The sequence below is a fragment of the Belonocnema kinseyi genome, chromosome 1 (assembly GCF_010883055.1).
Source record: "Belonocnema kinseyi isolate 2016_QV_RU_SX_M_011 chromosome 1, B_treatae_v1, whole genome shotgun sequence".
NCBI classification, from domain to species: domain Eukaryota; kingdom Metazoa; phylum Arthropoda; class Insecta; order Hymenoptera; family Cynipidae; genus Belonocnema; species Belonocnema kinseyi.
Genome location: NC_046657.1, coordinates 171,806,891 through 171,831,546, shown reverse-complemented (window position 1 = coordinate 171,831,546; position 24,656 = coordinate 171,806,891). Strand labels below are relative to the sequence as shown.

Here is a 24,656-nt window from a genome sequence, read left to right as displayed (position 1 = left end):
CGGGATATCTGAAAAATCGAAAATGCATACCTTCTTAAATTACTTTGACTACTAAATCTGCATATCCACCCACGATTTTTTTTCTCCTGTATATCACCCCACGAACATTTTTTCTGGCTGCGGCTTTGGAAACAAGTAATAAATAAATCAGTAATAAGACTCATAAAAAAATGTTATTAAGTTCCCGAACCGTGGAACTGAGAAGATAACATCCCGAGCCAAAATATAGGCCCTAGTTTGACGCTCCAAGTACAAGTATTGTCCCTACTTTGTGGCTGATTATTCTACTAGCTCCTACGTAGCCACTCCTCCAGATATTTTCATTCTATTTTGCTTCTGTATAAGCTTCAGCCCCTACATTGAAAGTATTGCCTCTATATTCTTGAGTTTTACTTATGTCTTCTTTAAAGCTCAATATTCTCCGTAAAATTGCTAAATTCTCTTTTAACGCTCTTAAATTTTAACGCATAAAATATGTGGCGTCGTTGCCTCGATGCATGCGCCCTCGTGACAGATACTTTGTTGTTTTCTCTAAAATTCCATCACCACAGTTTGTGAAAGAAACAGTTTAATTGGTTTTAAGTAATAAATATTAAAGTGATAACATCGAAATGGCTTCAAGAGGAAAGAAGTTTGCCCTAATCTTGTGGCTGCAAGCGAAAGAAAAATGCAAACCAGCCCTAAGATTTTAAAGGTAGTTATAAAGAACCCAGATCCACCCCCCCCCCCCCCCCCCCCCCCCCCCCCCAAGGTATCAAACACACGAGAAGAAACTTCAAAAAAAAATGTAAGAAAGATACAAATCTTTTTTATTGAGTTTTTCCTGTATCATAAAAAATAACTCCAAATTAGTTAACACAGATTCTAAAGGATTAGATTTTCCTTTCACAGAATGTTCTTTTGAATTGAAGAATCACGGAATTGAATGATTTCAAATAACAAATTTGGAAAATAGGGCAATGTTAAAACCTTAAAAATTGAATATTTTAAAATTGGATCATTGAAAATTACTTATACTTGAAGGCCTTCAAAATTAAATAATTAAAAATTGCAAACTTTTGAATTTGCACAATTACAAATTCAAAGCGATCAATATTTGACAATTTAATATTAAAAACTAAATTCAATCTTTCAAAGTTAAAGCTTTTGAAATTGTTATTACAGAACAAAATTATAATTTGAACTTCAAGCTAATTAGGCTAACTGTTATAAAATCAATGCATGAATTGAATTAGACTGAACAAACTTTCAAACTAAATAATAATTTCAAATGGGAAACATTAACAATGGAAAAAAATTCTACTCCAGAACCTTGAAACTTAAAGAATTCGAACTTCGATTTAAACTGACAAAATTTATGTTCACTGAAAATTATGATGAAAAGACTTTTTTATATTCAAAGCATTTGAAATTTCAATCATTTGTGTTGAATTTAAATCACATAAAAACTAATCATTTTTAAATTGCTAATTAAACTTTCACAAATTCAACTAATTTCCTTAAAAATTTTAAAAGATGAAAAAAGTATAATTTCCTTTTAAAAACAACATATTTCGCTCTCGAGAGATTCTGCGATTTCAAGTGTTGGTCCCTGCTGATTTCAAATGGATTCGGTCAGCGATTATTGCTATTCGTACGTTATTCTCCAAAGAACCGACGTTGATTACAGTTTACTGTAACCACTATTAATAAGATCGCCAATGGTTATAAATACATACCAAAGATTTGAATGTAGCATGTACTTAAAATAAAAATTGGTTTCTTTAAAATGTCATATTTTTAAACCAATTTATTTGTATGTGTTGAGGGGTCGATCACTTCAATATACCTGATACATTCACTAAATATTCCCATATACATATTCTTTAAATATTCTTAATACTCTTGATATTTTTTATAATCTCAAATATTTTTACATATTCCTAAATTTTCCTTTGCGCTCTACAAGTTTTTAAAGACTCCAAATTATTTAAAATGATTTCAAAAAATTTCAAAAGAGTTTATATATTATCGTGTCATTAGAAACTATGTTTACGTTTTTAAAAGGCTTTTAATGAATTTCAAAATAATTTGTCGGGATTAAAAAATTCTTTTAATTTAAAAAAGATTAAAGTTTATAAATGAATTTCAAAAGATTTCAAGTAATTTTAAAGAATTTGAAAAGATTTGAGCAGAATTCCAAAAAGTTCAAGAATTTTCAAGATTTTTTGAAGACTTTAAAATACTTTTTAGGAGTTCAAGAGATTTTTAGTGACTTTGTGCCATTTTAATCGATTTAATATAGTTTAAAAACTCTCTAAAGGAATTTAAAAAAGCAACAAAATGTGTTTTGAATAATTTAAAAAAATTCAAGAGTTTAAGGTTCTTCATGTAATTTAAAAATATTTTTATGTATTTAAAGGGATTTTCAGAAGTTTCAAGGGATGTTACGGGAGTTGTTTGATTTAAAAGCGTTTTAAGTTTATAATCGAATTTCAAAAGTTTCGAATTTGAAAGTGCTTTAAGATTTCAAAGTAATTTTCAAATATAAATAATGTTTTTGAATTCTTTAGACTCTGTTAAATCTTTTGAAATCTTCAGAAATTTGTGAAAATCCTTTACAACTTATTACATTTCTGAAAATTTATATTGAATTTTTTTAAATCTTTAAAAATATCTTGGAATATTTTTGGATTTAGTATACATATTGTTCAATCACATAAAATATACAATAATAATTTGCAATATTTCTACAATCTAAAATATTAGTGCATATATTATTATGAGCGTAGCAGTATTTTTTACAGAATAGGTCACAAAAATTTGCAGATGGCCTTGCACAGTCCTAGATTATATTTCTGATTTCTTTTTTCATACGTCAAGCTAGGCTAGCCGACAGACCTTAGGTGTTAGGAATGCGAAGCTTATAGGGTTCGGCGAAATATCGATTATAATTTTACAGAACAGTTCTCTATAGTTTCGGGACTAGTTCAACCCAACGTAAAACAAAGACGATTTTAACTTTTATTAAACTACCCTGCGTATCCTCTACTATAGGATTAGTTCTAGAAAATTTAATGGATATTTTTTACCGTGTGCAAAATAACTTGAAAGATTACGCCAATATTACTATTTCTTCTTCTTGCTCTACTTTTGTTAATTTTTCGCCAAACTATTTTATTCTGTACAGGAAGTTAGAGTGTGGAGCGTTAAATTAGAAACAAAAACTAAGCCTCTATTTTGACGCACCAAATGGAACATTTAGAAATTTGTGCCCATAAGAGCGCCAAAGTAGGGGCAAAAATCGTATGGGAAGATCCTCTACTTTACAATCTTAGCCCCCCACAAATATTAGCGTGAAGAGTGTGAAAGTAGGGCCTATATTTCGACTCGGGATTTCTTTTAATATACCACTAGACTTTTTGAATGATATGCTTTCGGATAATTTGTTTTGTCCTGATACATTGGATGTGAAACACGATAATTTTAGATTGGTAAATACGTTTAGAACATCTTTGAGAATTTTATAAGAATATTTTAAAAACCTTATGATTTCTTTAAAATATTTCAGAAATCTTGATTAAATCTGTTGTTTTGATTTAAAAATCTTCAAAGATCTTCAAATTTCTGCCAAATCTTTGAAAGATTTGTAGAATCTTTTAAAATATCTTGAAAACTTTATAAGTTCTTTTAAATTTTTGCACAATTATCCCGAAATTTTTTGAATTCGTTTGAAATCAGTACAATATTTTTAATCTCTTACAATCTTGTGAACAATTTGTCAATCGTTTAAAATATCTGAAATATTTATATATTTCTTTAATTATTTCGAAATCTTTGTGAATTTTTTTGAACCTTTCAAGAGTGGTGGGAGGGGAGTGAGGAGAGACTGGATAGAAAAAAGTGACGCGGTAAATGGAGGAGGGGGTGGGGTGTACGCAGCGGGATCGATTGGGTATTGACTGTCATACTACACAAGATAGTCTAAGAGCCGGCGACACTGGACCTTACGCCATCGCGGATATTGATACAAAAATTAATTAATTATTAAAAATTTTATTTTCTCTCAAAATTAGTATGATCGCAGAATGAAAGAAAATCTACATTTTTGTTTGTAAAATCTTGGTCTGAGTCCCCACAACACGAATAAATCAATGTGATTTGAAAATTTATAAACCAGGTATCATGTCGACCGGGTTCTATCGTGCGCTATTGCACAGTTGGAATAATTGAATTTTTTTATTCAAAATAACGTGCATCCCACAAGTAGTGACCGCCTTGGACAAAAAAAAAACGTTGAAAAAAAGCTTATAAGATTTCGAAGAGTTGTGAAACCTGATTTTTAAATAAGGCTCAAGATTTTTTAATAAATAAATATTACAAAAAAATGTCCATTTTTTCTATTTGTCGATCCGGTGCTCGTTATTAACAGAAAAATTGTTGACGTCGACTAAATTTCAGAGATTGACGTTAGTTAAAGATTTTCCAATATTATACGCTAAGAGGCCCTTGGCCCTGCTAACGAAAAGGAAAATGTCATATAATGCATATTTTTTTGTTATTTTTCACCAAAAAAATTTTTTTTGCTCTATCAACCCTCTGCAAAAATGATTAAAATCAATAAAATTTGAAAAAATTACTAGGTTAGAATTATTTGCTATTTTTTTCTTTACAATGTGTTATAAACCGCTTTTGAATAATTGAACGTTTTTTTAAACAATTACCCCCTGTAATGAAAAAAACCATTTAAAAAATTATGGCTATATTTTTTTGCAATTCTTTTGCTCTCCAATGTGATGTGCAAAAATTTACTAAAATCAACCCTTATTTTAAAAAGCTAGCCCCTGTGCTGCAAACATGTATTAAAGAAAAAAGAAACTATCAAGATGGACAATATTTATAAAATATTAATACGCTATTTTTAAAGCATAACCGAGGAGCAAGATTATTGTTCACCCCTAAAAAGTTACAAAAGTAACTCCCCTACTTGTACCAGAATACAAACCTGCAGACTGATGCCGAAAATTGTACAGATTAACTGTTGGGATTTTTGTGCTTAATTATTTCTCAACCTTAATCGCTAGAAAAATAACCCCTGTAATGTACATAATTGTCATATAATACCAAGTCGCCGATCAATTATCTCCTCAAAATGAAGAATCGTGGCGTTTCTGCTAATAAATATTCAAGATTCGAACTTGTGAAAATTCGATTTTATTAAGGTAGTTCGGTTTCGACTCTTCCACTGCCGAAACACCTCAAATTTCGAATTTATCCAGATAAAACGGTCACCTGATTTTTTGACAGATCCAATGCTCCAGTGTACAACATTCTAGAATCCCCCAAAAAATACCCTTATCACGAAATTCTGATACTAGATAAACTCCTCAAATTTCGAACTTATCTAGGCAGATCAGTCACATTTTTAGACACCTGCCTTAGTGAAACCTATTTAAGTTCGACCTCATCAAGGTAGATCCGGCACTTGATTTTTTATCGACTCATTGTTGTAAGGGATCAAGTTGCATTGAGTCGATAAAAAAATAATGTGACCGATCTACCTGGATAAGCTCGAAATTTGAGGAGTTTCTCTAGTAGCAGAGTCGAAAAAATTTTTAAAAGTCTTCACATCAAAGATAGTAATATTTTCCGTTAGGGGTAGTTTCCTAGGGTAGGATTGCTTTGCTGGAAGTTGTTTAAAAGTATTAAAATATGCATCGAAAAACGTAACTTATGTTTTTTAATATGCACACAATGACTGGAAAATAATATACATTACAGGGATTATTTTGTGACAATTAGGGGTGAGAAGTAATTAGGCTTAAAAGTATCATATTACTATTTTATCAGTTCATTACAGGATGCTGCTTTTGTATATAAGGATTAATTTTACAAAAGCGATTAATATGATATTGGAGAATAAAGAAACAACACAAACATCCCAACAGTTAATGGATACAATTTTTGGCATCAGTCTGCACGTTTGTATTCGGATACAAATAAGGGGGTTGCTTTTGTAACGATTAGGGGTGAACAACTTAAATTGCGTAACAGCTCAAGGGGAAGGAATCAAGCCATTTTGCTACGCTTTGTTATGTTAGCGGGGTGGGGGTCCTTCACTCATGTACGCAATTTTTGAAAATTCGCAAAAACTTTCTTCTGAAGATTATCTTTTAAGTTAAAAAATTTAGTATTTGTTTGGAAATTCAATAATTTTCTTAACATGACATCCTTTTCGGTTGAAAATTCAACTGTTTTGTTTAAGCTTCATGTTTTGTAGTTAATAACCAGCGTAAAAAAGTTTCAATGGGTGAACCATGGGTAACAATGGCATAAGCGTGGGGTGAGCGTGGGATGAGCATGGGTTGAACGTGGAATAAGCGTAACTCTAGACTGTGTCCATGTTCACACATGGGTTGAATTGAACTTTGTCAACATTTTCAAAGATGGACACAATCTACTACATTTTTCCTACTTTTTAGAAAGGTTTTGTGGATGTATAGTTTCTTTTACTGCATTATACGATATTTTCGAAAAGCAATATCATCCAATCAATTTTTCAGCAGAATTTTCGGAAAAAATTACTTTTATCGGACTTTGCAAAATTGTTGACCAGGAACATTGTTAACGTAACTTTGTTCGATTTTTCAAGATACTACCCGCGTGAAAAAATTTTTCATTGATAAAACATGGCAATACACTTGGAAATATCTGGCTGAAGCATGGGTCCCGGCTGAATGGTATCATGGCGCAAGCCTTGCTCTTGCTCGTCTCCCATGCTTAGGACATGCTATACACAAATTAATAAATACTCAAAAAAAAAACATCTAAGTGTTAGAGGAAATTAGCCTGCGCTAAAATTTAAAATCTTAGGTTTGCCAATAGCCGAAACGTCTATGAATGATAAGTTCACTACCTGGGTGCATAGGATCATGCAGTCAAAATAACTACCAATGGTGAGACGAAGACACGAGTGCGCTGGATTGTGCACCAGGTCATTTGAAACGTCTTCTACAAAAACCTTTTTGAAATTTAAATTTTTTCCATAACCAAAACAATTACAAATGGTGAAACGAAGACCCGGATGCGCAGGATCGTATACCACGTATTCTATGAGAACTTTTTCAAAATTCATATTTTGCCAACACCTAAAATAACTCTCAATGTTAAGGCGATCTTGCAAAAGTTTGAATATTAAAAAAGTTTTTGTAGAATAGGTGTTACAGTACCTGGTGCATGACCCTGCATACCCAGTTCCTCGACTCACTGTTTGTAATTTTTTTGCTTATAGATAAAATTTAAATATCAAAAAAGTTCGTGTATATGACGTTTTAAATGACCCGGTGCAAGATCTGGCGCACCCGGGTCATTGCCTCACTATTGGTAGTTATTTTGGGTGTTGGAAAAATTAAAATTTTAAAAACTGTCTTGTAGATTACGTCTTAAGTTACCTGGTGCACAACCCTGCCCACTCGGGTCGTCAAATCAACACTTGTAACTGTTTTGGTTATGGACAAAATTTAAATTTTTTAAAAGTTCTCGTAGAGAACGACGAGTCGTCCCGCTATTAATAGTTATTTTGTCTGTTAGCACAGTTCGAGTGTTCTGAATGTTCTTGCAGATGACGTCTTGATCAACATAGTGAACAATCCGATGCACTTGGGTAGTGAACTCACCATTTAGAGTAGCCATGCAAACTTTTTTCACGCGGGAAGTATCTTGAAAAATCGAACAAAGTTACGTTAATAATTTTCCTGGTCAACAATTTTGCAAAGTCTATTAAAAGTAATTTTTTCCGAAAATTATGCTGAAAAATTGATTGGATAATGTTTCTTTTCGAAAATTTCGTAAAGTCCAATAAAATAGACTATTCATCCACAAATCCTTTCACGTTCGACCGTGGGCGAAGCATGGCTTAACCCACGCATACCACTTGCTTAACCCACTCACCCTACGCTCACCCCAAGCTTATACCATTGTTGACCCATGGTTTACCCATTGAAACTTTTTCCCGCGGGAAGTCCACATAAATCTTTTTTGGATAATAGTAAATTGTCCACATGTATACAAAGCGGAAATGGTAACTTTGAAATAACTGATTACGGGATTAGTATAAACTAGAAAATTTAGCAACTTAGATCTTATGCCCAAATGAAACAGAATGCACTTTAATTTAAAAATTCTCGACACTTTTCACCAAAAAATTTTTTATTTCATTGAGATAATATACTCTAAAAACAATGCTCTTTTCAAATTCCCCGGCCCCCTTTACACGCGTGGAATTGCTTGGTTTCGCTCCTCCCTAATGCAGCAAAAATGAGCGTTTTCGCTCAGCTGTCGGGTAAAGACTATATTTTCTGAAACTTTGTCTTTTCGTTTTAAGAGTTCATCTTTTTTAGCAGAAATATTGCATCTTTCTTGGATAAGAATTCAACGAAATGCAACTGTTTTGTTGGAAATTCAACAATTTCCTAGAAAATTGAGTTTTTGTTTTATTTCGGTTTTGGAAAGCGAACTAGAGTCTTCTTTAGATAAAAATTGCATTATTTTCTATGGGCTTTTTTAAATTTCAACTGTTCTGAAAGAAATTCATCCTTTTATAATAAAAATAAAATTGTTTGATTGAAAATTCAACTCTCTTTTTTAAGTTTGTGTATTTGATTATTTAAATTCACCTTCTGTAGCAGAAAGTACACCTTTATGGGATAAAAATGCAACTGCTTGGTTGGAAATTTAACAATTTTGTTAAAAATTCATAGAGTTTAGTTAAAAATTCATCTGTTTCAGTAAAAATGTCTTCTTTCTTGAATAAAAATGTGACCATTTAGTAGAGAATTTAACTATTTTGTTAAAAATTAATCCTTTTCCGTCAAAAAATACGTCATTTTGGATAGAAAATTCAATTGTTATTTAGAAACTTATTTCTTGTTTAAGAATTCATATTTCTGTCGTGAAACGTCAAATTGAATCTTTTTTAATAGAAAATTCAACTATTTTTTTTTAAGTTTATCTTTTTGACTCAAAAATTCATCTGCTCTAGTAGAAATTTTATTCCTTTCTTCATTAGAATGCAACTTTTTCGTGAGAAAAAAATTATTTTTCTTTGTGTTCAGCTATTTTTGTTGAAAGATTTGATTGAATCATTATGTTAAGGAATAATTTTTTGTTATTAAAGATTGATATGTGTAGCTGAAAATTCAACTCTTCGGTTGAAAGTTGAAATATTTTGTTAAAAATTAATCTTTTTAAATTGAAAAATCAACTGCTTGAGTAAAAGTTAAAATACATTGTTAAAGTTTTTTCCTGGAATGAAGGCTTATGACTGGTTTAAAATGTAACTGTTCAGTAGAGAAGCCTTTTTCGGTTCAAAGTCAAGTTTTGGATTTATAATGTAACTTTTCTATTTTTTAAGATTGATCTTTTCAAGCTGAAAGTTCTGCCTTTTCAGGAAAAGAATCATTTTCGTGGATTAAAATTTCATTTTTGTTACGGAAAAGTGCATCAGTTTCGTGGTAAATTAATTATTTGCTGAAAAGTCATATTGTTTGTTCAAAAATATAATTTTTGTAGAGAAAATTCCTCTTTTGGCTTGAAGGTTCAAGAATTTAGACTTTTATTTTATGTGTGAGTAAAAAATCATTATTTGTTGAAAATTTCTCTTTTTGAGTTTAAAATTCTCTTTTTTTGTATCAATTTCATATTTTTTAATATAAGCATAAACCATAAATCAAATTTGAAAATTTAAAATAAGTATTTGAAATACTTTTTCATTTCGTTTATAAAAGATTCTATGTTAAAAGTTTCGGAAAATTAAAATGCAATAAATAGCAAAAAATCTGTAGAAAATAAAAATTGCATACAGAAGAGGGTGGGGGGGGGACTGTTTTGATACGTTTAATTTAAGCACAGCCCCTAAAAGCAAATACTGCCAACTTACTTGCAAATATCTTTAGTCGCAAAGAATGTCTGATAAAGATTCGCCCTAGGAATATGATATTTAGAGCGGCATTTCAGCATTGCTAATACAAGGCCTGGATTTGTATTGCATTCGGGAGAAAGAGACAAAATTAGAGCTGTAAATAAAAGATTTTTGGGTTATTAATTATTAATTTCATATATTAATTATTGGTTATAACATTAGGACTCTTACCGCTTTTTATTTAAACTGAGCAAACAATTCTTTCCATTTTGCGTATGACGATTTGTTTCTCATTTTCAGAAAAGACATCTGATTTGTTCATGCAAATTCTTGCTATTTCTAGCATCAGAGAGTATTCCTTTTCGCAATTAATGGAACTGTAACAATGCTCATTAACTTGTGCATCTAACAAGTCTAACCAATTCGAATCTTTAATATTATTAAAGATTTTGTTAAAAATAGAAGCAGAGGCAAGATTCAAACTCGCAATTTCCGGCGTGCTGTAACTCTTATGTTCAAGTTTGGAAGCACAAATATCGTTGAAATCATCCATGGTGGTGTCTCGCCAAAATTCATCATTATTTACAACTGGTGTACAATCTGATAAAATGCAAAGACCTGAAAACAACGCAATTAATTTTTCTTCAAAGAAAAATTAGCAATACGCACAATTTTAATTTTCTACACTCAGCGAAATTTCTTCTTGTGTCAGAAGGATGCTTTTTGATACACATGGAATTTTCTCTAAAATTCAAGGTTCAGAGAAATCGCATTTGCTTCAAGAAGAATCTTTTTGCAAGAAAGATTTTGTGATAAACTTCTACTAATATTGCAGCAAAATAATTAATTTTATGTAAGAAAGATATTTAGGTGTTTTCCAACAAAATATGCAAGATGATGACACTTTTGTTTCTAGACAACTTTTTCACTGAGTGTTGCTGAAGAGCTGTTCAAATAAAACAATTATACTCACAGCATAAGGTTATGAGAATTCCTAATTTTTTCATTTTGTGTGTTTTTATTTCTTAAATATAAACAATATTTTGTCAAATCTTGAACTTGTTAGATTATATAAATTTGGTTCTTTCTACGAGAATGTGCATATATTACAACTGGATGAAGTTCATAGTCGAGTTTATAAAGATTACTGAAAAGCAATGTACAAAAACTAAGAGAATAAGAAAACTGATTTAGATTCAAATAACCGAAGGGGACTTTCATACCAAAGTGCTTCAAGAATTATGTGTCTTATGTGTCTGCATGCATATATGATAAGGTCATATCACTCAGAAAACGTTACATCAGTTTCAGATATGGCGAGGATGTCAAGTACTTCAACTGTCATTTAAATTTTCAAAGAAATCTGTTTATTACACTTTAACTTGAAACACATTTAGTTATTTTTAACATATTATTTCTGATCAATTCTTGGTTATCCTGTCTTCCAAAGATTCATTATTAAATACTTTTAAACCCAAACAATTTTAAAGCTCAAGCTTAGATTTCAAACATTATTTGGTTATCTCCAAAGTGAGAAAGTGAGGCGAGAGTACGTTTATCAATAGCAAAAAGTCGAATAATTATTTGAAATAGTTTTAGAGATCGTATACCTCAAACGATATTATAGTTTTATTCTATTCTATTTTATTATATTCTATTATAGTTTTAAGATTTTTAAGTTTTAAAGATGGCATTCTTTTAAATTTCGAAATGTTTCCATGAAAACCAGCGGCTGCAAATTACGGTGATATTATCTAGCTGAGAAATTTTATTTAAAGTCAGCTAAAATTGTTTTCGATAAATAATGTCAAGAATTTCAGTATATTTGTGTCTTTTTACAGGGAAATATGATTTTTTTCACGAAGACTTTTCTGTACAACTGAATATTTGTTTATAAGATTTGTTTACAACAGCGAAATTTTTGCTTCGATAATTTATTCTTATAATATGAGTTTATGCATCAATTTCTATTGATTTATGTTGTACTTTACTGGTTTACGCGAAAATAAAAATAATACATTGGAAAATCTGTTTTTTTGCATTATTTAATAACATAACAATCAACACAAAATGAAAATTTAAAATTCGACCTCCAAATATTGATACTCGGATCTAATAAGGTGATTTGAGAGTAGGTTTGAAATGAATAAGAAATTGCATTCAAATGAATAATTAATTGCATTGAAATGTGTAAGTAATTGTATTGAAAACAGCCACGTGTAACTGCTAATACTGCGTCTAAGTGTGACTATGTGAGCGAAGGATGGGGAGAAAGAGAACGGGAGAAAAGGGAAGAAAGTGTGGCGAGAGGGAGAGAAGTGTAAGAAGCGAAGAAGAGATAGAGAGATATAGGGAGAGGGATTGAAAAACTCAGTCAGTGGGAGAAGCGAAGCAGAAACCGGGGAGAGGAAGCGTTACCCTGGACACGTTACCTTTACCGTAAATCCAGTTTTGATAGTTCACACCGTGTCATAAGAAGTTATCACTTTAAAAATGGTGTAAACGAAGACATGCAGATTTTTCCTCTAGGAATAAGGAGAGTAAGAGTAGAGCTGGATAGAAGAGTTATAGAGAGGGGGTATGAGCAAGAGTTGTTCATATACGCCAGAGGGTATGAGGGGTATCAAGCTACGGGTTATTAAAGGGAGGAGACGACGGATATCGAAGGTGACGGAAAAGGGTGATTGGAGTAATGAAGAGAGGTAGGAGGGAAATCGAGTAAGATTGAGATAGGTGCAAAGATATGTTAGTTTGATGGGGATTAGGAGTAGGGGTTGAAATCAAAAGAGGGAGAGAGGAGATGCCCATAATGGTTCGCGAACAATGGATTATAAAAGTGGGAGGAGCTAGAGGTATGGCAAGGAGCTGAAAGGAAAAGAAATAAATCATAATAATCTAAATAGTATTGACTATAGGGCTAAGGATTGAGCTGAGTAGCTGAGAGAAACTTAGAGGAAACTTAGAGAGAAAAGACGTTGAGAAGGAGGCAGGTAGGAGATGGTGTGGAGGGTAAAAATATAATTGAATTAGAGAAGTAGGGTGACAAAGGGTATTATCATGGTATAATAAAAGGCAGGATAGGGGAGCTAATGACGTATCGTATTGAGAAGAGTGGTGGGCCCAGAGGATGTAGGAGATGGACGAAAGGTTACAACCCGATGCAAGTAACGGAGTAGAGGTTGGAGGAGGAGGAGGGGAAGGATAGGAACATTTGGTGGCAAGAGTCATGCAATAGTAGTTAGAACTTCGCTAATATTCATAATTTAAATTTCTTCTTAAAGAAATTTAATTCAGAAACTGAAAATTTTCGATTATTTTACCCAAATCACTTATTTCATTTGTGGTTCCGATTGCTGTAAAAAAAGCGAGAAAATTCTTTTTAGTAGGATTAAAATAAATGCATAAGTAGATAAAACAAAAATTAAACTGAATTCGTTTTATAGTCACTTTAATTCAACTGATTTCAGACCAATTGATAATTTAATTTTTTTATACAATTTTAATTGAATTGGAGTGGCTTAAATTCAAACGAATGTAGAATGAGCTGAATTGAAGACAATACTTACAGGTTTATGGGTTATTACCAGAAATATAATTTTTAACTAGGACTTCTTAAATTAGGTGAAAAACATTATTTGTAAAGAAGATTTTATTAAATAAGAAGATATTAATATATCATAATGAACTTTATTTTTCAGTAACAACACAATTGATAGAAATTAATTGCAATAATTACTGCTCTTGTAGACATTATATAAAAGCTTATATTACAAAGATTAAAAATGTATTACTTGATCGTAGTTGAAATACGCTTTTAAACTTTGAAGCTATTAATCATAAATACTGTAGTTTCAGTGCCTCAAATTTGAAAGCTCTTATAGTTAGACACTTAAAGTCTGAAAAGCACTCGTTTTTGGACATTTCCGGTTTTGTTTAGTACAGGACGATTTATTAGTTTAAGCTTCAATTGGACACCGAACCAGCGCCATCTCATCTGCTACAAATGATTCCAAAGCCTTTCTGGTTTCTTCTTTACACTCCTTCATGGCGTTTTTGCATTGAAGGAGTTTGCGAATCTCTCTGAAATGAAAAAAGAAAGGTAATTTAATTAAAGAATGATTAGTCATAGTCACAAAATATCTTGACAAAAAGCATTATTGGTGCATTCCCAAAAATTACGAAAGAATTTAAAAATAAATTTCTACAAATTTCAAATTATTAAATCAATTTCGATTTAAATTTAATAAATTTAATTCTTGAAATTTTAAATGAGTTAATTCTGAATTTATTTAATTTTGAATAATTTAATTTAAAATGGTTGTCTCAAATGCTAATATTTCCACGGATTTAGTTTTTTAAATATTTTCTATATCTATGATTCGAAAACTTTCCTAAAGTTAAAAATTTTAATTGCTTTGCATTCAAGCATTTAATATTCTGAGGAAAACTTTCAATTTTAAAATAAATTGTTAATAATTTAATCTCTTAATTATTTAATTTTGTTCACTTCACGTAATGCTACTGGAGATACAAAAAAGCGTAGATACCGCTATTAAACAGGGGCATTGCCACTACTTTGCAGTTTCCTACCGTACCAAATGACTTAAGAAGTACTCAAATGAATTTTAATTTGATACACAATTTGATACACATTGTTCAAAAAGTATGAGGTGTTTCTTTAGTTTACTTTAATCTAATATTATCCTAAAAATGCCTTACCTTATAAACTAGAGAAAGCGACTATAGAACTCAAGTATAAAAAAGTATAAGAGAAAAATATTATTCATTAAATAAATTATCACAAGAAAAACATATAAAGAAGAAAAATAAAAAACAAAATAAGAGAAGAAGTATCAAGTAGAGAAGGAATATAAAAGAGTAAATTTAACAAAAATAGTGAAGTAGTATAACAAGAGGAAGAATATGAAAAAAATAATTTAATTAAAAATAAGAGTACAAAATATACTTAAAAATGGGATTGCATGAAATTTAATACAATCAGAAAAAGGGTATTATATTAAGAAATTATGAAAAATGAACAAGTTTAAAGGAAAAGAAATTAAGGAAATTAGAAAATTAGGTGGAAAAAAAGAAAGAGCAGTGTCAAAAAGTAAGAATAAAACTAGGGGAAAAAGGAATAGAAATAAAAGAGGAAACATAAAAAAATTACTAACCCGCAGACTTGTGGAGTGTATTTCACAGGAACAGGGATCAGGATATCCTGAACACTAGCCATCATCTCAATGCACATTGGTGGCTCCTTCTTGATACATTTCTCCTCAGCACGGATGATCACACCTTTAAATTAAAAAAATGTTTATATTTCTATTTTAGAAAATTCATTAATATGATCAAAAATAAACTCACCTTTCTTCAAATCTGCGCACTTGATCTCCAGAACTTTCTGGATAAGTTTGTCCTTTTTGGCTTTGTCCAAACGATCCTTTTCTTCCAAACAAAGTTGGAAGGAGTCAGTGACATTAGCAATTTGCTTCTTCAGCTCTGGGTGTGCAAGACACTGTTCCTTGATCAAGTTATCAATATTGGTTTTGGGGTCAGCCTTCACCTTCTTGACAATGTCTTCCTGAATTTCCTTGTAACGTTTAAGGTATGGTGCGTAAATTCTGGTATCACGTATACTCTTTTTCTTAAGGTCGCACTGTTTCTTCAAATCTTCCATGTTCAAGTCCAGAAAAACTTCTGGACCCTTTCCAGTACTTGGCTTCCACACCTCCGCCGAAATACTCACAGCAAAGCCTGAATAGTAAATAATTAATAAATATTGATAAAAAACTCTGGATGTCGACAATTTACGGACATCTAAAGTATTCAAGAATTCGTGTGAAGTGCAAAGCTTCTAGATAGTTCAAGGTTATTATTCGGATGTGTGAAAAATAATTAATCTTGAGAAAATTTGCTTAAAAAATATTGGGATTGTTAAAATAGGGTTTTCATCCCTGCCACGTTCCATTCTCCTATCTGAGAATAATTCCTAATAATCCGCAATAATGACCTGCTACATCCAGCAGTTTCTTAATTTACAAGAAAAAAGCTCGAGTGTTTTTGATGTCAATAAATGATTATAAAATAAATCTAAAAAGTCTTTGAGCAATATTGAAGATTTAAGAACAGGGCTTTGCACACATCACTTAATAAATCAAAAAGAGCAAAGTGATATTGAACTTGCCACGGTACAATTTTTATTTGGAAAAACAGCACTGAATCTAAATGCAATTTTATTCAGTAATTGAGAGTCATATTTAATTTTTTGCAACTTACAGAAAGCCAGAGCGGCTACAAAAATATTCTTAATCATCTTGTAGCTTCAGTTACAATGAGGGCGAGAGCAACTTCGAGGGTGAATGCAAACTGAGAGCTAGAACCTGCTCACCTCCGTTAAATATAAATCCTGCAAATACGGCTTGAATGGATAATTGCAAAATGTCGGCCAATGAGGTCGAACTTAAATCTAACAAATCACCACTGGTAAGGTCCGGATCTACAAATTGAGCGAGTACAAAGCTTCTCTTATCTTATTTACTTCTATTATTCAATTGACATTCTTGTTATTATACAACCCTCTGCTCTATATTATACAAGTCCTTACATTATTTACGAGATCTTCGATATAAGGGTGAGCTAAAACAATTATACTAATTAAATTTATTTCTCTAATCATCGTCACAACGAATTAATTTAAACTCATCTTCAATGAGTGATTCTAAAGCTTACCTCGTTTCCTCTTTGCAGGTCGCCATAGAGTTTTTCCAAAGTAGTTTGTCGCGAAATTCTCTGAAAAAAGATATTTTTAAAAATGGGTACCTTAGCCATTATCAAATTGAAAAGTTTGAAAAAAATAAATTCAAACTTCAAATTTTAAAAGCCAAACTGTTTTAATTCTGCCTAAATTAATTGTACAAAATAATTTAAATTTCCAAATGGTTATAATAACACGATTTTTTAGAAGCATTTACAAATGTATTCTTTTAAAAAACTTTCATAATTTATCATTCTTTTAAAATTTATATCAGGACATTTTTAAACTTGAGTCGTTTAAAAATTAATGTTCAAATTAAAAAATAAATCAATTTTGAATAAAAAATCTACAACTTTCATAAATCAAAAAGTTTTAAATTGAAACAACTGAAAATTGAAATCTGCTGTTATTACAAATTGAAAATTAATTATTAAATTGCACAACTGAACATTGACATACAATTAATATTGCGATTTAATGATCTTAAAATTTTTATAGATTGTACAATTACAATTTGAAGGTTTAAAAATTAAACGCCAAATTGGAATATTGCAACATTTATTGCAACATTTTGTGAGTTGAAGAATTTCAAATGCTCAAATACACCCAAATTTTAAATCCCTTAATATATTTCGTTTGAAAAAATTCGTTTCGCAAATACTTCTGAGATCGGAAAATCTGATTTTGACATAAAAAATTGAAGATTATAAATCGCAGATCCCATGTGGTTAACGAATATTTAAAAATAGAGATATTGCAAAAAAATTCTGGATGGATTTTATTAATTTAATGAATTTGAATTTTTTTATTATCCAAAAGTACACTTTTAGACCACAAATTTGAAATAAAACATTCTAAAATGAAAATAATTCTTCAACGGAAATAATAATTACTATTTTGGAATAATAAAGGTGTAGCATACCTAAGTATCAAACGTTTAATACTACAAAACACTTTTAAAAGCCTCACCTGCATTCTTCAGCGGAATAATTCATCGGAACTGGTAAAAACGATTGTACAGGATGCGAAACCAGATGGATGCAGTTTGCACGATGATCAGGATTGTCTGATTGGATACAATTTTCTTCTGCTCGGACAATCAAGGCTGCGACGAAATTGGCCATTTGAAATAATATATTTTAACTATAGTTATCATGTTAATTTCATTTACCTTTCTTTATGCTTCCACATTTTGTCTCTAGAACCTTCTCTACCATCCTTTTTTTTCTTGTTTCATCCAAACGTTCACTATCCTCTAAACAACTTTGAAAAATATTCGTCATATTTTCGATTTCTTGTTTCAAAGTTGGCTGCTTAATACATTCATCCTGAATCAATTTGTCTAATTTCAGCGATTTATCCGAATTTAATTTTTTTGTTAAAATTTCTTGGATTTCTAAGTAGCGATTAAAATATGGATCATAAATTTTATTGTCCCTGATATCCAGTTTCTTCCACTTGCATATTTCGATTAACTCTTCAAAGTCTGTGTCGAGAAAAAAAACCGGCGTCTCCCCATTAACGAAGATTGAAGACGAAATACCTGAAGTAATCACATTTTTGTGTAATAGAATTAAAATTGTTACTTAATCATTATTTATTATAAACAAGTGTGATTTAATAGTTTAATTATGTCGAAATTGATAAAGAGAAATAATTATGAATCCTTCCGTGTGTCCTAATTTTATACGCACAGACAAAAATGAAATTTGCAAATAAAGTCTTCATTGTTGCACAAATAGTGTTTCGCTTCTGATGATCTTGAAATTCGCACTGCAAACTGAATGATGGTGCGGCATAGCTTCGTTAAATACCATTTATTAGATTTAATCTCCTTCCTTATTAGGGGATTTAGAACAGCAAGTAGAAAATATTATTAGAATGAGGTCACCTGCATTGAACATCATTAATTTTTATATCAAATTCATTGCATCCGATTTTTGCCCTTACTGCGTAAATGGATTTAAATGTTTCTGTTTGCTCACTTTAGACAATCAGTAAATAACAAAAAATGCTGTTTAAATATAAATCATCAGTGTTTGTAAAGGACGGTTCCTATTCACCAAAGAAAAGTGTTTAAGCTTATAATTTTTCGCTATTATAATTTTTTTTGTAATTTATTATTGTCTATTTGTAGGCGTCCACATTAAAAGGGCTCTTATTGTACTATGCCGCTTTGGATGAGCTTATCTCGAAAAGCGGTTTTTCGAGGTCCCAAATTTCCCGGATACTTAATTTTCTAATGAGACGATTAGTTTTGAAAAAACTAACAAAACGCAACGAAATATCTCTTACCCCCCCCCCTCTTACTGTATGTAAAATAACTCAATTTTAAACAAATAATTCAATTTTTAATATAATAGGTAATTAACCTAAAAAGATGAATTCCCAACACAAAAATGTCATAGTTTATATTTAAATAAAAAAAGATGAAATTTATACAACAAAAAGAAAGAATTTTAAAACCAAAAAGACGAATTTTCAACAAATAAAGATTTTTCACTTAATCGAGAAATAAAAGTTTAAATTGTTGAACCTTCAAGCCAAAAGATGAATTTTCTCTACAAAAGTGTAATTTCCAAACAAAATGTATGACTTTTTAACATAAAATTAATTTTCCACGAAATTGATGCATTTTTAACTAACAAAAATGGAATTTTAAACCAAGACAATGATTTCTTTTCCTAAAAAGGAGAACTTTCAACCAAAAAAGATCAATCTTTAAAAAAAATGCAAAAGTTATATTTTCAGTTAAAAATTCAGTTTAAACCCAAAACCGGATTATCCACTCAACAGTAATATTTTCAACCAAATTTTTAACAATGTAGTTTTACTTTTACCAAAATAGTTGCATTTTTAAATAAAAAATATTAACTTTCATTAAATTAGTTGAGTTTTCAACCAAAGAGATGAATTTTTATCTAATAAAATAAATCGTTACAAACATAATTTCTTAAAAAAGTGATTCAACGATTTGTTTCAAACAAAATAGTTGAATAATCAAGCAAAAAAGAATAATTTTTATAAATGTAGTTTAACTTTCCTAAGTAGCTGAGTTTTTAATTCAAAAGATAAATTCTTAAAATAGTTAAATTCTCTCTTAAAAAAGAATTGAGTTGACTTTTCACGATCCAAATATGCATTTTTAAACAAGAAATAAGTTTATATGAAAAAGATTAAATCTGCAATCCAAAAAGATAAATTTTTAACAAAATAGTTGAATTTTCTACCAAATATGGATGGATGCATTTTTATCCATTAAACGGGAAATTAGTGCTAAAACTGATGAATGAAAATTTTTTGTTTTTAAAGTTGAACTTTCATTTAGAAAAGATTTCAGTGAAGTTTTCAACACGAAAAGATATATTTTAAGCAAAAAGTGAATTTCCAACAAAATAGTTACATTTTCAAACAAAGAGTATGACTTTCTAACAAAATAGATTAATTTTCAACCGAGAAATTGCATTTGTATCTACGAAAAATTAAATTTTTCTTAAAACAGATGAATTTTCAATTGCAAAAAAAAAGTATAACTTTTCAACATAATTGTTGAATTTCCAACAAAAGAGTTTGCATTTTTATTCAAGAAGGATCACATTTCTTCCAAAACAGATAAGATAAAAAAAATAATGAAAATAATAGTTACATTTTCATTCAAACAAGATTCCAGTTAACTTCTAAACAACAAAATAAGAATTGTCAACAATAATTTAATTTTTTGGTAAATAGTCGAATTTTTAACCGAAAAGTATGACCTTTTAACAAAACAGTTTAATTTTTGTTAAAGAAATGTATAAATTGTATTACAATAGCTGAATCTTTAAGCCAAAAAGACAATTTTTTTAAAAAGTGTTGAATTTTCCTCCAAAAAGATTTCATATTCAAATGACTTTTCAACACGAAAATACGAATTTAAAAAGAAAGTTGATTTTCTAGGAAATGGAAGAATTTTCAACAAAATAGTTGCATTTCGTTGAATTTTTATCTAAGAAAGATGCAATATGTGTACTAAGAAAGATGAACTCTTAAATGAAAAATAAAAAAAAAATGAGTTTTACATAAAAGTTTAATCTCATGCGAAAAGAGTTGATTTTTTAACGAAATTTTAAAACAATTTCTTAAACAAATTTTGTAAACAAATTTTAAACAAAACAAATGAGTTTTCAACCAAAAAGGAGGTCTTCTTTAAAAAAGTTTTGAATTTACAACCAAATAATCAAATTTATATAAGTGAAAAGATAATCTTGACGAGAAAGTTTTTGCGAATTTGCAAAAATTACGTGCACGAGTGAAGGACCCCGCCCCCCTGCCGTAAAAAATGGTAAAAAAATGTTTTTACCCCACCCCCCTTGCACTATTACGTAATCTAAGTACGGTCCATATTCCAAAATACACAGGGTGGTAACACATGTCGTTACAATAATTCAATAGTAATTGAATTACAATTTTTCCGCGATAAATACGCACATTTTGGAATATTTGGGACGACTGAAAAATCACAAAAAATAAAATTCCCGACACTGTAAAATTTCCGAATTGAAAAATACCCCAATAATAATTCTTGGATTATAAAATTCCTTAAACAAAATTCCGTAATATTCTGTAATATTGCCAAATTTTGAAATTGCTGAATTATAAAATCCCCTAAAGAAAATTGTTGAACAATGAATTATCCTAACTATAGAATTCCCGAATTTAAAGAATTCAAACGTTTGTTTATAAATATAATTTATTTATTACTTTATTGCTAAAAGTTTCTAAAATTATTTTTGGAATTGTTATTTTAAATTCAAGCAATAATTTCAGAAACTTTAAACATTGAATATAATAGTCCTCTATACAGATATTTAATTATTGTTTTTTTTATTAATAAGTAACATTTATACGAAAAAAATTATTTGTTTAAGTTCGAGAATTTTATATTTCGGATATTTTAGAATTCGACAATTTCCGTCGGAAATTTTGTTAATTGGGAATCTCGAAATTCGATAATATTATAAACTGTCGGGAATTTTATTTTTCTGAAATTTCCCACTGCGTTAATATTATAAACTGCTCATGAATTCTATTATCGGGGAATTTTACATTTCTGACATTTTACGATACGGCAATTTGTTTGTCAAGAATAATTTAATTATTCAGGGTTGTTCAAACTCGTTAATATTATAAATCGTTCGGAAATTTGTCAATTTGGTAATGTTATTATTCAAAAATTTTACCATTCAGAAATTTTACAGTGTAGGGAATTTAATTTTGTGGGATTTCTCAGTCGTCCTAAATATTGTGCAAAAGTGTATACAAAACTTAAGTACAGATTGTAGAATACATCCAGTCAAATCTGAATTCTTATAAATTTCATGGAATAACTGTGAAACTCTTCTATAACGCCGGGTTTGGGGCTGAAGGTGGGTGGGAACAATCCTGTTAGAGCCCGCTCCGATTTTGTTCGTTCACGCCTGAGTGCTCGCCTGAGTGGCAACCGCAGCCCCGCGCACTCCGCGCACCTCCTGGTTCACACACCTGAGGCAAGCGTCAATTCTTAGAATGTCTATAGAAGGGAGGGCTATTGGGGGGTCCCACTGTATTTTGAATTAGACTTGAAGTTATTTACTTAAGTACCACCTTTTAAGTACTTAATTACCACCTTTTCTTCACAATTTTTGAAAGTTCAAATAGGGAAAAAAGTAATAAAAATGTTCTTTATTATTTTTATTAAAATTTTGATAAGATTTATGTTCCAAAAAATTATTGCTGAAGAAATGTCTAAGGTATCAAACAAGTTCAAAATATCTATCTCCCGTTCTATCAGGAGTTATGTAGGAAAAATGCACCCGAAAAGTCCCACTCAGTTTGGATTTTTTTTAGTAAGATTTTTTTGGGGGACAAAAGCAACGAGACAGTCCCACTTAATTTTATTTTTTTTTAAATTTTTACAAGTCCTAAATAATTTTCGAGACATAAAGTTGTCGAAAATTTGCATTGTATTTTTTTTATTAAGACTTATTTAGAACAGAAGTAGCACAAAAGTAGGTGAACGGATCAGTTTAAGAACAATTGTGTGGAGAAATAGTACAGATGGCGCGACATGTGCATGAAATCTGATAGAAATGCAGAATTCAGTTTTCCCTGGAATTATAAGTAAAAATAGTACATAAATCTTTAAGCGCATGTGATACTTAGAAAATTGTCGATTTTACCAGTTTTAGGTTTCCCCGGCTTTTTTCTATAATAATAAATATTTTGTCTTGAAAATTTGGGAAATGATAGCGAACATGCTAACGTACGTCCCCACACACTTCTTTTGTAGGTTAATTTAAAAAAAGTTTTAATTTAGCAAAATGTGATTAAATTGTATAGCGCTTAGAAAATAGTAGCGATTTTTTCAGTGTTAGATTCCCCCGGCTTTTTTCCTAGGATAAGAAATATTTTGCCTTCAAAATCTGGGAAATGATAGCGAACATGGTAACGGACGTCCCCACCCGAGCGTTACTTCCAAACTACACAATATTTTTGGCCGAAAACTTTGGACTTACAAACAAACATAGTAACTAATCTGCCGGAACTATCCTTGTTTGCAGGCAATCAAAAAAGTTTATTTCATAAATAATTTCCAGGTTATCGGAAAGGCAGAGATGAAAATCGACGTAACCTCAAAATAATGCATATGCATACAATTTTTATTTAGCACAAGAAATTTTTTTGTTATTATCCCTTCAAAAAGTGTCCGGGGACGTCCGTTATGATATTTTATAGCATCTCTGAATTCAGTTTATAAAAATTTTCATTTTTGTGGAAAAAAACCGGGGAAACTGTAAGTATTATATGCCATTAAGAAATTATATTTCACAAAAAAAATCATTTGTGGTATGAGTATAATATTCTTTACTTTTGTTAATAATATCTCCGATTAAATATTTTAGTAAAATTTATTCACTTTGTTTGAATTCCTGGAAATTTCAACATATTTGCAAATACTTGAGTTAGCACTGTTTAGCTCTCGCTGCTTCACACTTGAAAACAAAAGTGCTAGAAAAGTTCCGTTTTATATTTTGTCTCAAAAGTCTTACAAGTACTGATGGAATTTATATTTTAAAAAAGTAATTCTAAAATAGGAAGAAAGTACCAAAAAAAATCAAAATATATTTCGTTTCACCAGGGCTTTCCTAGGGCAAAAATACCACTAGAACGCCACTTCTATTTTTTTTCTTGAAAATGTCACAGATTCTAATTAATTTTAGTGACAAAAAGTACTGGAAAAAATCCATTTATATTTTTATAAAGTACTACTGAAATAGAACTGAAATACAAAACATTGATGTCCCGAAAAAAATGAAGTAGGACTTTTCAAGTCCTTTTTCCTAAAAGAAAATCCAGGTTAAACGAACATCCTTTGTACGTTTTTGGTACTTAAGGTGTATTTCAACAGTATTTATTCTTGGCATAAATCCTGTCAGCCCTGGTAACATTTCAAAAAATGAAGCAAATTGAACTTTTCTAGTACTTCTGTCCAAAAAATTACTGACGACTCGAAAATTCTCTAATCATTTATACAAATTTTGAGACAAAGAAATTCTGCCGTAATTTGAAAGAACACCGTTAACTGGAAATGGGATAAGTCACCTGAAAGTACTTAACGGTAGGCGGTTCAAGGGGCTTATCCAAAATTCAGTTAACGGTGTTCTTTCAAATCACGGCAGTATTGATTTGTCTCATATCTTACTTTTTAATCGGGTCTGCTTAAATGTTTTGGAAAATTTTGTTATATAACATTATAAACACTTTTTAATGACTTTAGAATTATCTAATACTCTCTGGTAAGTTTTTGAAAATTTATTTTACATTACTTATTTCGAAAATTTTAAACAAATTCTGAGATGCTCTCGAATTTTGTACAGTATCTTAGTGTATATTTGACTTTTCCATATCATTCTAGAGTGTTTTGAAAATTTTTGGATTTTCAAAGATATTGCTGTGTACTTTAAAATTAACTCGACTTTATGT

At 30.2% G+C, this 24,656-nt stretch overlaps 2 protein-coding genes across 2 annotated transcripts; both read right to left on the bottom strand.

The window, feature by feature from the left end:
• Positions 1 to 13,699: 13,699 nt before the first annotated feature.
• LOC117171078 lies at positions 13,700 to 16,296 on the bottom strand. The gene is made up of 4 exons (XM_033358130.1): positions 16,178 to 16,296; positions 15,266 to 15,655; positions 15,073 to 15,196; positions 13,700 to 13,978 (listed from the first exon to the last, which is right to left on the bottom strand). The coding sequence occupies exons 1-4, from the start codon at positions 16,212 to 16,214 to the stop codon at positions 13,855 to 13,857; spliced, it is 675 nt and encodes a 224-aa protein (XP_033214021.1). The 5' UTR covers positions 16,215 to 16,296; the 3' UTR covers positions 13,700 to 13,854.
• Positions 16,202 to 18,914, bottom strand: LOC117171084. The gene is made up of 6 exons (XM_033358137.1): positions 18,350 to 18,914; positions 17,827 to 18,198; positions 17,625 to 17,760; positions 16,631 to 16,690; positions 16,506 to 16,537; positions 16,202 to 16,307 (listed from the first exon to the last, which is right to left on the bottom strand). The coding sequence occupies exons 1-5, from the start codon at positions 18,381 to 18,383 to the stop codon at positions 16,507 to 16,509; spliced, it is 633 nt and encodes a 210-aa protein (XP_033214028.1). The 5' UTR covers positions 18,384 to 18,914; the 3' UTR covers positions 16,202 to 16,307; position 16,506.
• Between the last annotated feature and the right edge of the window lie 5,742 nt (positions 18,915 to 24,656).

What these genes read in the sequence shown, in the direction of transcription:
- LOC117171078 (XM_033358130.1), bottom strand. Translation starts at nt 16,214, where the DNA reads ATGATTAAGAATATTTTTGTAGCCGCTCTGGCTTTCT. An exon ending in TGTAGCCGCTCTGGCTTTCT is followed by an intron (nt 15,656 to 16,177) that starts GTAAGTTGCAAA and finishes TTTACTATTCAG; the next exon opens with GCTTTGCTGTGAGTATTTCG. An exon ending in TACACTCCACAAGTCTGCGG is followed by an intron (nt 13,979 to 15,072) that starts GTTAGTAATTTT and finishes TTTTCATTTCAG; the next exon opens with AGAGATTCGCAAACTCCTTC.
- LOC117171084 (XM_033358137.1), bottom strand. Translation starts at nt 18,383, where the DNA reads ATGAAGACTTTATTTGCAAATTTCATTTTTGTCT. An exon ending in ATGTGGAAGCATAAAGAAAG is followed by an intron (nt 17,761 to 17,826) that starts GTAAATGAAATT and finishes ATTTCGTCGCAG; the next exon opens with CCTTGATTGTCCGAGCAGAA. An exon ending in ACCTGCAAAGAGGAAACGAG is followed by an intron (nt 16,538 to 16,630) that starts GTAAGCTTTAGA and finishes TAATTGTTTTAG; the next exon opens with CTCACCCTTATATCGAAGAT.